This window comes from Lampetra fluviatilis (genome assembly GCF_964198595.1).
Source record: "Lampetra fluviatilis chromosome 48 unlocalized genomic scaffold, kcLamFluv1.1 SUPER_48_unloc_3, whole genome shotgun sequence".
In the NCBI taxonomy this organism is placed as follows: domain Eukaryota; kingdom Metazoa; phylum Chordata; class Hyperoartia; order Petromyzontiformes; family Petromyzontidae; genus Lampetra; species Lampetra fluviatilis.
Genome location: NW_027620431.1, coordinates 65,001 through 78,240, shown reverse-complemented (window position 1 = coordinate 78,240; position 13,240 = coordinate 65,001). Strand labels below are relative to the sequence as shown.

At 57.9% G+C, this 13,240-nt stretch overlaps 1 protein-coding gene and 1 long non-coding RNA gene across 5 annotated transcripts in view; both read left to right on the top strand.

Annotated features, from left to right (window-relative positions):
• Nucleotides 1-1,973: 1,973 nt before the first annotated feature.
• LOC144953862 (uncharacterized) lies at nucleotides 1,974-5,676 on the top strand (the record flags this gene model as incomplete). The annotated part of the gene is made up of 3 exons (XM_078884517.1): nucleotides 1,974-2,055; nucleotides 2,738-2,869; nucleotides 4,449-5,676. Coding segments are annotated over 3 exons (1,434 nt in total), but the record flags the coding sequence as incomplete, so codon positions are not given.
• Nucleotides 5,677-8,875: 3,199 nt separating this feature from the next.
• Nucleotides 8,876-13,240, top strand: part of LOC144953860 (uncharacterized) — an 8,196-nt gene continuing 3,831 nt past the window's right edge. Inside the window, exons 1-3 of one of the 4 annotated variants that reach the window (XR_013640917.1) lie at nucleotides 8,876-9,010; nucleotides 9,852-9,972; nucleotides 11,680-11,766. This is a non-coding gene — a long non-coding RNA (uncharacterized LOC144953860). Of the gene's footprint in view, nucleotides 9,011-9,851; nucleotides 9,973-10,887; nucleotides 10,987-11,679; nucleotides 11,767-13,240 lie in introns of those variants that run through there. The other 3 variants (XR_013640919.1, XR_013640916.1, XR_013640918.1) reach the window with 3 other exon arrangements.

The following is a 13,240-nucleotide window of genomic DNA, read 5'->3' as shown; positions in this document are numbered from 1 at the left end:
TCCATCCCCCCCCTCCCCTCCATCTCCCCCCTCCCCTCCATCCCCCCCCTCCCCTCCATCTCCCCCCTCCCCTCCATCCCCCCCCTCCCCTCCATCTCCCCCCTCCCCTCCATCTCCCCCCTCCCCTCCATCCCCCCCCTCCCCTCCATCTCCCCCCTCCCCTCCATCTCCCCCCTCCCCTCCATCCCCCCCCTCCCCTCCAACTCCCCCCTCCCCTCCATCTCCCCCCTCCCCTCCATCTCCCCCCTCCCCTCCAACTGCCCCCTCCCCTCCATCTCCCCCCTCCCCTCCATCTCCCCCCTCCCCTCCATCTCCCCCCTCCCCTCCATCCCCCCTCTCCCCTCCATCCCCCCCTCCCCTCCATCCCCCCCTCCCCTCCATCTCCCCCCTCCCCTCCATCTCCCCCCTCCCCTCCATCCCCCCCCTCCCCTCCATCTCCCCCCTCCCCTCCATCTCCCCCCTCCCCTCCATCCCCCCCCTCCCCTCCATCTCCCCCCTCCCCTCCATCTCCCCCCTCCCCTCCATCCCCCCCCTCCCCTCCAACTCCCCCCTCCCCTCCATCTCCCCCCTCCCCTCCATCCCCCCCCTCCCCTCCATCTCCCCCCTCCCCTCCAACTGCCCCCTCCCCTCCATCTCCCCCCTCCCCTCCATCCCCCCTCCCCTCCATCTCCCCCCTCCCCTCCATCTCCCCCCTCCCCTCCATCCCCCCCTCCCCTCCATCCCCCCCCTCCCCCCTCTCTCCGCAGCCGTCCTCAGGTGAAGAATGAAACACCACCAGGCTTGGAGCGTATATTTAAGCTGCTGGGTTGGAGGGGGGAGGAAGAGCGCCTTGACAACAAAATTTGCATATCAAGAGGAATTTAGCATATTTATGTGAAATGCGTATTTTATTATGTTTTATTTTTATTATTTTATTAATGAGCCCCATTCAGACGCTGTCTTTCTGACAGACCTGTTCTTCACCTGAGGACGGCTGCTTGCGTTGTGGCCGAAACGTCGTGAAAATTATATTTTATTATGTTTTATATTTTTCGATTTAAAGCTTTCGTGACTGCAGGGATTCATCTTCTTGGTTCTTTGGTAAAGTCACGTAGAAGGGAAGTAATAAAATAATAAAAATAAAACATAATAAAATGAAATATTTCATTTTATTATGTTTTATTTTTATTATTTTATTACTTCCCTTCTACGTGACTTTACCGAAAGAACCAAGAAGATTTTATATTTTTATTATTTTATTACTTCCCTTCTACGTGACTTTACCGAAAGAACCAAGAAGACGGATGCATTTGTTGATCTATTTTATTTTAAACCTACGTGACTTTTACCGCAAGAACCACCGAGTGATGAGATGTGATACTGGTCTTCGAACTCGAGTGTTGAAACGAGGCCCTAAAGAAGGCTGCATCAAATATTATCGGAGCGATGCCTCATCTTCATTGGAAGCTTTCGTGGCTGATGGAATCCATCTCTGGTGGTTCTTTCGGTAAAGTAACGTGGGTAGAAAATAGAATAAAACGAGTGAAAACAACTCAATTAAATCACTAAATGAAAGATTCAATCCTAGAATGGATTTTTGTGATTTTTTTCCCGCATGACGACGACCGTTTGTGTTGCGATCGAAACGCCGTGATTTGTTATTTCTCGTTTTATTTAAATGATTCTACCTACGTGACTTTACCGAGTTCTTATTTGGCAAGTTTGGCGTTGTTCACGATGAAGTTCACCAAATCCTGGATGAACTATTTCCTCCGATGGACATTCACCCGGCACTGTAGGATGCCAAGCTTGGCGTTGTTCATGTGCTTATCCTCTCTGCCGGCGAGGATTCTCGGTGCTTCAGTCGGTGACGCCGCTGACCCCCTCTATGGACCCTGTCCGTAGTCACCGTGCTAGTCACCGCCCGCGGTTCAGGTGACTTGGGCCTTGTTCAGGCTCCGCTGTGATCTCGGCTGCTCCCCTTTTATCGACAGCCCACGAGGCTCCTTCCCTGCCCCCCGTGTCCCGCCTCCAGGGGCATCAGGCACGGCCAAGTGCTCTCCACACCTCCCCCAGGTAGATGGACCTCAGATAACGATGTTCTGCCTCGTTCACAAATTGCCGCTTCAGAGGTGCGGCTGTCAATGGCGGCCGAGTGGCTGCCATGAGCCTCCGTGTCCATGGAAGTTCGAGTTGGAGCGGGGTGGGGTGGACTGGGCTACTGCCATCTCGCGTGACCTCTGTGTGGGGAGGGATGGGGGTAGATGGAGGGGAGAGGGGGGAGATGGAGGGGAGGGGGGAGGGGGTGATGTTGTCTATGACTCAGTTGGGGGGGGGGGGGGGATGTTGTATGTGGCTTAGGGGGGGGACCGACGGTGGCCGCTCCGATGGCGAGATGCCAATCGTCGACCGCCAGCCCCCCCCCCCCACACAGCCCCCCAACTACCCCCCCTGCCCCCCTCTCTTCCAACTCTCTCCCTGCCTCTTCCCCCTCACTGCACGAACAGCAACAGAGATCCAGGTTCGTCTCCTGCTTCCACTCCTCATCTCTCCCTCCGCTCTCCCTTCCTCTCCCCCCCTCTGCCCCCCCCCTCTCCCCCCTCCCCCCCCTCTCCCCCCCTCTCCCCCCCCCTCTCTCTCCCCTCTCCCCCCCCCCCTCTCCCCCCCCCCCTCTCCCCCCTCTCCCCCCCCTCTCCCCCCTCTCCCCCCCCTCTCCCCCCTCCCCCCTCCCCCCCCTCTCTCCCGCCGTCACCGACAGAGATCCCGATTCGTCTCCTGTTGCTGCTGCTGGTCTCTCTCTCCGCACTCTCCCTCCTCCTCGCCTCCGCCTTCGTCTTGGGTCGCCTCGCCAAGATCGGCTGGAGGAGAAAGGGGGGGCCCCGCCCCTCAGGTGCCCCTCCCCCCTCTCCCCCACACCCCCCCAACCCCCCCACCCCCCACCACCCCTCCTCCGGTACAGCCATCGAAGGCTTCACGAAGCACGTGGTCGAAATAGATTTGAAATCATGTGGGAGCCAGAGGACATCCCGAGGTGTACAGGGAATGGCTCCGACTCCTGGCCACGTAGTTTTACCCGGGCCCGCTCACCATCATGAAGGTCCTTAATGATCGTGAGCAGAGGGTCAGGGACTCCGAAAGCACGAAGAACAACCCAGAGGCCAGGCCTACTGATGGTATCATAGGCCTTGACCAGGTCAATAAAGCACATGCATGCACTAACACGCACACATGGACCTACAGACACGCAAAGAAATGGACTTACACTGACTGACATGGAGCCACGCACACAAAGCGACTAACTCACACGCCCATGGACTGACACACACAAACATATCGACTGACGCACACAAACACATGCACTTACACACACACACACATATATGGGCTCACACACGCATAGACATCCACTTTAGATACACACACATATATGGACGTACACACATACAGCGACTCACACACACACACACATCGACTCACACACAGACATACGTGGACTCACACACACATTGACTTACACACACACATGGAGTGACACACACACACACACATGTATGGACTTACACACACATATGGACTAAGACACACAAACCTATACTTACACACACATACATAGACTGACACACACAATGCCCTACACACACATACACATATGGACTGTGACACACACGCACTGACTTACACACACATACATAGACTGACACACACAATGCCCTACACACACATACACATATGGACTGTGACACACACGCACTGACTTACACACACATACATAGACTGACACACACAATGCACTACACACATACACATATGGACTGTGACACACACGCACTGACTTACACACACATACATAGACTGACACACACAATGCCCTACACACACATACACATATGGACTGTGACACACAGACATCTACGTTAGATACACACACATGTACTAACACACATATCCACTCACATACACGCATTTACTTACACACACACACATAGAGTGACACACACACATACACATCGACGTACACACACACATGGACTAACACACACACAGCGACTGCTACGAATACAAATGGACTGACTCGCACACTTGGACTGACACACACATGGAGTGACACACACACATGTATGGACTTACACACACATATGGACTAAGACACACACATATGGACTGACGCACACAAACACATCGACTGACACACACACACACATCGGGCGTTGTCCGTTCCAAAAAGACAGACACACACAAGGACTTAAACACACGCATGGACCTACACGCACACACACATGGACTCGAACACACAACAACAACAACCGCCATTCGCCACTAAGTGTAGTGTGTTGGGTACGTAAGGAGTTGAACGTACACACACTAAACGCGCATGCGTACAATCCAGCCCTCACCCATGTCACTGAGCGTGGACACCCATCGTTGAGGTGCGGCTCTCCCCTATCGTCCCGTCTCCTCTCACCTCCCAGGTCTCCACCACGACGACTACTACGACGACGACTACGACGGTTACGACGACGATGGTTACGACGATTACGACGACGATTACGACGACGATGGCGGCCGTGGCGGTGGTGGTTGTGGTGGCGGTGCGGACCGACCAGGAGACGCGAAGGAAGACCTCCTCCAGCACCACAACAACAACAACCGCCGCCGCCGCCACCGCCGGCAACTTGGGCCGCATCACGGCGACCGCCAGCGGCGACGCGACAACAACAACCACCGCCGGCAACGGCCACCTCGCGGTGGGACCACGGCGGAGGCGGCGGAGGCCGAGGGGGCGGAGGAGGAGACCGGGAACCGCAGGCCTCGGCCTTGCCTCCTCTTGGACGCGGCCGACGAGCCGGAGGTGGGCAAAACTCCCGTGTCCAACCACCTGGAGGAGGTGTGCGCCCGGCTGGGCCTCCTCAAGAAGTCCGGCTCCAGGTCTCGGGACGTCGAAGACGAGGAGGAGGCCCGACCCACGTCTCCCCGGCCGGACGACCGCCGTCCCGGCCGCTTAAACCTCACCGAGAGGGTGAGGTCCATCTCGCAGTACCTGGAGGAGGCCGCAGCGTCGTCGTCCGCCCGGCCCGCCCACGCCGACGACGCTCCCCCGAGGTCGCCGCGGTCGGAGGTCGTGGCCGCGGCCCGGCCGCCCAACGTCCTGGAGAAGATGCGGAGCCGCTCGCAGCACCTGGAGGAGGCCACCGGCAGGCTGAGCCGGCTGGAGGAGGGCAGGGCCCGCTCGCCGCAGTTCGACGAGGCCCGGAGCAGGCCCCGCGTCCCCGAGAGGGCCGGCTCGAGATCCCCGCGGCTTGAGGAGGCCGCTCCGAGCAGGCCGGGGCCTGGAGAGGCCGCTCCGAGCAGGCCGGGCCTCGCCGGGAGGTTCCGCTCGCCGTCGCCGCGGGTCGACGGCGTCGGGTCTGGGGCCGCCCTCCCGGCCGGCGGGAGACGCCGATCTCCCAACGTGGAGGAGGAGGAGGAGGCCGCCGCTGGCGGGACGGGCCGCCTCGTGGAGGACCGGGCGAGATCTCCGCGCGGCGAGGAGGCGAGGTCCGGGCCAAAGTTCGCGGGCGACGGGCCCGGCGGCCTCCGTGTGGGCAGTGGCGGTGGTCGTCGCGAGGAGGAGGGGGGGGGAGGAGGAGGGGAGGAGGAGGCCCGGGCACGAGCACCTGGACAGGAGCCGCTCCAGGTACCGGCACGCTGAGGCGGCCGCGTGCGGCGTCGGCCATAGGCCCGGACAAGTTGAGGAGGCCCCGCCGAGGATACAACTGCTCGGGGAGGAGGGTGAGCTCAAGGAGAGGCCCAAGGGGAGAAAGGAGGTTCGGCAGCAGGAGGAGGAGGTGGTGGTGGAGGATGAGGTGGACAACGCTCCCCGCCTGTCGCGTCCCCTGGACTTTCTGAGGAAGTCGTTCTCGCTGCGCTCCGAGTCATTCTTCAGCAGGACGTCGCCGGACATGGCGGCAGGCCTCGGAGCCTATGGGAGCAGGCCCGATAGGCCTCTGAGCAGCGTGGGGGCTCTGGGAGGAGGAGTGTTAGTTGGTGGAGGTGGTGGTGGTGGAGGTGGCGGTGGAGCAGAAGGTGGAGTGGATCGAGGTGAGACACCGACGACCACGACGACCTCGTCAGCTCGCAGCAAGAGGATGCGGATTGTCCACCGCCAGTCGACGGAGCCGACTCCGTCAAGCCGGTGAGACCCGCCGCTCGACTTGTTACAGCAGCGGAGAGACCCCGGCAAACACGTGATCAACATCGTCGCACTGCACGTGATGGGGATGGTGATGATGTTGATGATGGTGATGGTGATGATGGTGATGATAATGGTGATGATGGTGATGGTGATGATGGTGATGGTGGTGGTGATGATGATGGTGGTGATGATGATGGTGATGATGATGATGGTGTTGATGATGCTGATATTGATGATGTTGATGATGGTGATGATGATGATGGTGATGATGATGGTGATGATGATGGTGATGATGGTGTTGATGATGGTGATGATGTTGATGATGGTGATGATGATGATGATGTTGATGATGATAATGGTGTTGATGATGGTGATATTGATGATGTTGATGATGGTGTTGGTGTTGATGATGGTAATGATGATGTTAAATGATGATGGTGATGATGATGATGGTGGTGATGATGATAGCAAGTCAGCTGAGTAATTGTCTCAGCTGACTTGCTATCTGCCCGTCCGCCTTTGTCTCTCCATCCCCTCCTCAACTTTCTAACGCCTCTTCTTCTTGGTTCTTTCAGTAAAGTCACATAGTAGGGAAATAATAATGCAATTTTCACAACGTTTCGGCCACAACGCAAGCAGCCGTCCTCAGGTGAAGAACAAGCTGGGTTAGGGGAGGAAGGACGCCTTGACAAATTTATTTTACGGCTGCCTGCGTTGTGGCCGAAACGTCGTGAGAATTGTATTTTATTACGTTTTATTTTTATTATTTTATAATGTTTTATTTGTATTATTTTATTATTTCCCTTCTACGTGACTTTACCGAAAGAACCAAGAAGATGAATCCCTGCTGCAGTCACGAAAGCTTGAAATCGAAATTTTATTACGTTTTATTTGTATTATTTTATAATGTTTTATTTGTATTATTTTATTATTTCCCTTCTACGTGACTTTACCGAAAGAACCAAGAAGACGAATCCCTGCAGTTACGAAAGCTTTAAACCGAAATTTCTTTATGTTTTATTTTTATTATTTTATAATGTTTTATTTTTTATTATTTTATTACTTCCCTTCTACGTGACTTTACCGAAAGAACCAAGAAGATGAATCCCTGCAGTCACGAAAGCTTTAAATCGAAATTTCTAACGCCTCTTCCCCCTCCACCACCTCCACCACCTAAACAACCACCATCATCACCTCCTCCTCCACCACCTCCTCCTCCACCACCACCACCACCACCTCCACCACCACCACCCCCACCACCACCTTCTCCGCCACCCACAGGGGCACCTCATTCCGCCGGGGCCTGCTCAGGCAAGCGCAGGCTCTGAGCGGAGGCCGAGACCTCTTTCACGTGAGGCCCAGACAGCGGGAGCAGCAGCAGAGGCAGGAACAGCGGGAGGAAAAGGAGGCCCCAATCCTGTCGCGGGCCCCGCCGCTCCCCGAGGGTTCGAGGCCGTCGCCCTTCCTGGGCCTGGGCAGGATCAAGCCGGAGCTGTACAAGCAGAAGTCTCTAGACGGTGACGGTGACGGGCCTCCTGACGGCGGAGGTGGAGGAGGTGGTGGAGGAGGTGGAGGAGGTGGTGGAGGAGGTGGTGGTGGTGGTGGTGGTGGTGGAGAGGTGCACTCGGAATGGCGGGGAAAGTTGAGCTTCTCCCTGCGGTGAGGATGGGAAGGTGGTGGCGGTGGTGAGACGCTGCTGGAGTGGAGGTCGTTGTGGTGGTGGTTATGGTGGTGGTGATGGTGGTGATGGTGGTGATGGTGGTGGTGGTGGAGGAGGTGGAGGAGGTGGTGGTGGTAGTGATGGTGGTAATGGTGGTGGTGGAGGAGGTGGAGGTAGAGGTGCTGGAGGTGGTGGAGGAGGTGGTGGTGGTGATGGTGATCGTGGTGGTGGTGGAGGAGGTGAAGGAGGTATATGTGGTGGTGGAGGTGGTGGAGGTGGAGGTGGAGGTGATGGTGGTGGTGGTGGTGGTGGAGGTGGAGGTGATGGTGGTGATGGTGGTGATGGTGGTGGTGATGGTGATGGTGGTGGTGGGGGTGGTGGTGGTGATGGTGGTGGTGATGGTGGTGGTGGGGGTGGTGGTGGTGGTGATGGTGATGGTGGTGGTGGTGGTGGTGATGGTGGTGGTGATGGTGGTGATGGTGGTGGTGATGGTGATGGTGGTGGTGGGGGTGGTGATGGTGGTGATGATGGTGATGATGTTGGTGATGTTGGTGTCTCTAATCCACGTCTTTCTCTCTCTGTCTCTCTCCCCCCCATCACCCTCACCACCCACCCCCCCACCCCCACACAGCTACGACCACGTGACAGAACGCCTCTGCGTGCGCGTGTGCAAAGCCTTCGGCCTAAGCGCTCGAACGACAACCACCGCCTCCACCACCGCCTCCACCACCGCCTCCACCACCGCCACCGCCACCACCCCGATACGATCACCCGACGGTACCGGCGGCCACCCGCCCGACTCGTACGTGACGGTGCGTCTGCTGCCGGATCGCGTGTGCGAGCACCGCACCCGCGTGGCCCTGGCGAGCTCCAGCCCCGACTACCAGGAGGAGTTCTGGTTCTCGGTGGGCTACTCGGAGCTCGGCGCCCGGGGACTCGTCCTGTCCGCGCACGACTTCGAGCGGGGAGCCCCGGCCTCGGTAGCTGCCGTCGCCTCGTCTGTGACGTCGTCTGTGACGTCGTCTGTGACGTCGGCGGTGACGACGGCGGGGGGGGCGGGGCCAGTGGGGGGGGCGGGGCCAGGGGGGTTGAAAAGGCACCGGCTGATTGGGCGAGTGGAACTCGCGGATTTGTTCGAAGCCTCGGACCTCGCGAGAGAGACGCTGTTCTGCAGGGAGCTCGTGCCGGCCGGGCCTGAGGTGAGAGGTGGTGGTGGTGGTGGTGGAGGTGGTGGTAGTGGTGGTGGTGGTGACGGTGGTGGTGGTGGCGGTGATGGAGGTGGTGGTGGTGGTGGTGATGGAGGTGGTGGTGGTGCTGGTGCTGGTGGTGGTGGAGGTGGTGGTGGAGGTGGTGGTGGTGGTGATGGAGGTGGTGGTGGTGCTGATGCTGGTGGTGGTGGAGGTGGTGGTGGAGGTGCTGGTGGTGATGGAGGTGGTGGTGGTGACGGTGGTGGTGGTGGTGGTGGTGGAGGTGGTGGTAGTGGAGGTGGTGGTAGTGGTGGTGGTGGTGACGGTGGTGGTGGTGACGATGGTGACGGTGATGGTGGTGGTGGTGATGGAGGTGGTGATGGAGGTGGTGGTGGTAGAGGTGGTGGCAGTGATGGAGGTGGTGGTGGTGGTGGTGGAAGAGGAGGTGGTTGTTTGGTGGTGGTGATGGTGGTTGTCACCCTCTCTCTCACCCTCTCTCTCACCCTCTCACCCTCTCTCTCACCCTCTCTCTCACCCTCTCTCTCTCTCACTCACCCTCTCTCTCACCCTCTCTCTCACCCTCACCCTGTCTCTCACCCTCTCTCTCACTCACCATCTCACCCTCTCACCCTGTCTCTCACCCTCTCTCTCACCCTGTCTCTCACCCTCTCTCTCACCCTCTCTCTCACCCTCTCACCCTGTCTCTCACCCTCACCCTGTCTCTCACCCTCTCTCTCTCTCACTCACCCTCTCACTCACCCTCTCTCTCACCCTCTCTCTCACCCTCACCCTGTCTCTCACCCTCTCTCTCACTCACCCTCTCACCCTCTCACCCTCTCTCTCTCACCCCCAGGAGGGTGAGGATCTGGGTGAGATCCTGTTCTCGCTCTGCTACCTGCCCACCGCTGCCCGTCTCACCCTCACGGTCATCAAGGCGCGCAACTTGCGAGCCACAGACATCAGCTGCTTGCCCGGTAAGCAGCTGATGGGTGAAGTATGGTGGTGGTGAGGGTGGTGAGGGTGGTGGTGAGGTGTGGTGAGGGCGGTGAGGGTGGTGGTGAGGGTGGTGAGGGTGGTGAGGTGTGGTGGTGAGGGTGGTGGTGAGGTGTGGTGAGGGCGGTGAGGGTGGTGGTGAGGGTGGTGATGGTGGTGAGGTTGGTGGTGAGGGTGGTGAGGGTGGTGAGGTTGGTGGTGAGGTGTGGTGGTGAGGGTGGTGGTGAGGTGTGGTGAGGGCGGTGAGGGTGGTGGTGAGGGTGGTGATGGTGGTGAGGTTGGTGGTGAGGGTGGTGAGGGTGGTGAGGTGTGGTGGTGAGGGTGGTGGTGAGGTGTGGTGAGGGTGGTGAGGTGTGCAGGTGCCGGTGGGAGTGAGTTTGGGGGGGGTGAGTGGGTGACTGAGTGGCTGAGTGAGTGACTGAGTGAGTGGCTGATTGACTGGCTGTGTGGCTGAGTGAGTGGCTGACTGAGTGAGTGGCTGAGTGAGTGAGTGAGTGGCTGACTGAGTGTCTGAGTGAGTAGCTGAGTGAGTGAGTGGCTGACTGAGTGGCTAATTAGCTGAGTGAGTGAGTGGCTGACTGAGTGAGTGGCTGAGTGAGTGAGTGAGTGGCTGACTGAGTGTCTGAGTGAGTAGCTGAGTGAGTGAGTGGCTGACTGAGTGGCTAATTAGCTGAGTGAGTGAGTGGCTGACTGAGTGAGTGAGTGAGTAGCTGAGTGAGTGAGTAGCTGAGTGGGTGAGTGGCTGGGTGAGTGAGTGGCTGGGTGACTGAATGGCTGAGTGAGTGGCTGAGTGTCTCAGTGACTGAGTGAGTGAGTGGCTGAGTGAGTGTCTGAGTGAGTGGGTGAGTGAGTGAGTGAGTAGCTGAGTGAGTGAGTGATCTACCTGTACCCACTAGACCCCTACGTGAAAGTCTCTCTCCTGCTGGAGGGGAGACGCGTTCGCAAGCGGAAGACGCGGCCTCAGCGCGCCACTCTGAGTGACTGAGTGAGTGGCTGAGTGTCTGATGGAGTAGCTGAGTGAGTGAGTGGCTGAGTGAGTGACTGGCTGAGTCAGTGGGTGAGTGGCTGAGTGAGTGACTGAGTGAGTGGGTGAGTGGCTGAGTGAGTGGCTGAGTGAGTGAATAGCTGAGTGAGTGAGTGGCTGACTGAGTAGCTGAGTAGCTGAGTGAGTGAGTGATCTAACTGGGGGTGTACCCACTAGACCCCTACGTGAAAGTCTCTCTCCTGCTGGAGGGGCGGCGCGTTCGCAAGCGGAAGACGCGGCCTCAGCGCGCCACTCTGAGTGACTGAGTGAGTGGCTGAGTGTCTGAGTGAGTGAGTGAGTAGCTGAGTGAGTGACTGAGTGAGTGGCTGAGTGTCTGAGTGAGTGAGTGAGTGGCTGAGTGAGTAGCTGAGTGAGTGAGTGTCTGAGTGAGTGAGCGAGTGAGTGGCTGAGTGACTGAGTGTCTGATGGAGTAGCTGAGTGACTGAGTGACTGAGTGAGTGAGTGGCTGAGTGAGTGAGTGGCTGAGTGAGTGAGTGGCTGAGTGAGTGACTGGCTGAGTCAGTGGGTGAGTGGCTGAGTGAGTGACTGAGTGAGTGGGTGAGTGGCTGAGTGAGTGGCTGAGTGAGTGAATAGCTGAGTGAGTGAGTGGCTGACTGAGTAGCTGAGTAGCTGAGTGAGTGAGTGATCTACCTGTACCCACTAGACCCCTACGTGAAAGTCTCTCTCCTGCTGGAGGGGCGACGCGTTCGCAAGCGGAAGACGCGGCCTCAGCGCGCCACTCTGAGTGACTGAGTGAGCGGCTGAGTGTCTGATGGAGTAGCTGAGTGACTGAGTGACTGAGTGAGTGAGTGGCTGAGTGAGTGAGTGAGTGGCTGAGTGAGTGAGTGTCTGAGTGACTGGCTGAGTCAGTGGGTGAGTGGCTGAGTGAGTGACTGAGTGAGTGGGTGAGTGGCTGAGTGAGTGGCTGAGTGAGTGAATAGCTGAGTGAGTGAGTGGCTGACTGAGTAGCTGAGTAGCTGAGTGAGTGAGTGATCTAACTGGGGGTGTACCCACTAGACCCCTACGTGAAAGTCTCTCTCCTGCTGGAGGGGAGACGCGTTCGCAAGCGGAAGACGCGGCCTCAGCGTGCCACTCTGAGTGACTGAGTGAGTGGCTGAGTGTCTGAGTGAGTGAGTGAGTAGCTGAGTGAGTGACTGAGTGAGTGAGTGAGTGGGTGAGTGGCTGAGTGATTGAGTGAGTGGCTGAGTGAGTAGCTGAGTGAGTGAGTGTCTGAGTGAGTGAGCGAGTGAGTGGCTGAGTGACTGAGTGTCTGAGTGAGTAGCTGAGTGACTGAGTGACTGAGTGAGTGAGTGGCTGAGTGAGTGAGTGATCTAACTGGGGGTGTACCCACTAGACCCCTACGTGAAAGTCTCTCTCCTGCTGGAGGGGAGACGCGTTCGCAAGCGGAAGACGCGGCCTCAGCGTGCCACTCTGAGTGACTGAGTGAGTGGCTGAGTGTCTGAGTGAGTGAGTGAGTGAGTAGCTGAGTGAGTGACTGAGTGAGTGAGTGAGTGGGTGAGTGGCTGAGTGATTGAGTGAGTGGCTGAGTGAGTAGCTGAGTGAGTGAGTGTCTGAGTGAGTGAGCGAGTGAGTGGCTGAGTGACTGAGTGTCTGAGTGAGTAGCTGAGTGACTGAGTGACTGAGTGAGTGAGTGGCTGAGTGAGTGAGTGATCTAACTGGGGGTGTACCCACTAGACCCCTACGTGAAAGTCTCTCTCCTGCTGGAGGGGAGACGCGTTCGCAAGCGGAAGACGCGGCCTCAGCGCGCCACTCTGAGTGACTGAGTGAGTGGCTGAGTGTCTGAGTGAGTGAGTGAGTAGCTGAGTGAGTGACTGAGTGAGTGAGTGAGTGGGTGAGTGTCTGAGTGAGTGAGTAAGTGGCTGAGTGAGTAGCTGAGTGAGTGACTGAGTGAGTGGGTGAGTGGCTGAGTGAGTGGCTGAGTGAGTGAATAGCTGAGTGAGTGAGTGGCTGACTGAGTAGCTGAGTAGCTGAGTGAGTGAGTGATCTACCTGTACCCACTAGACCCCTACGTGAAAGTCTCTCTCCTGCTGGAGGGGAGACGCGTTCGCAAGCGGAAGACGCGGCCTCAGCGCGCCACTCTGCAGCCCGCGTACCGCGAGGTCGTCGTCTTCGACGTGGCGAGCGACGCCGTGGGGAAAGCCAGCCTCCTCGTGGCCGTGGTGGACTACGAACGGTGAGTGAGTGAGTGGGTGAGTGAGTGGGTG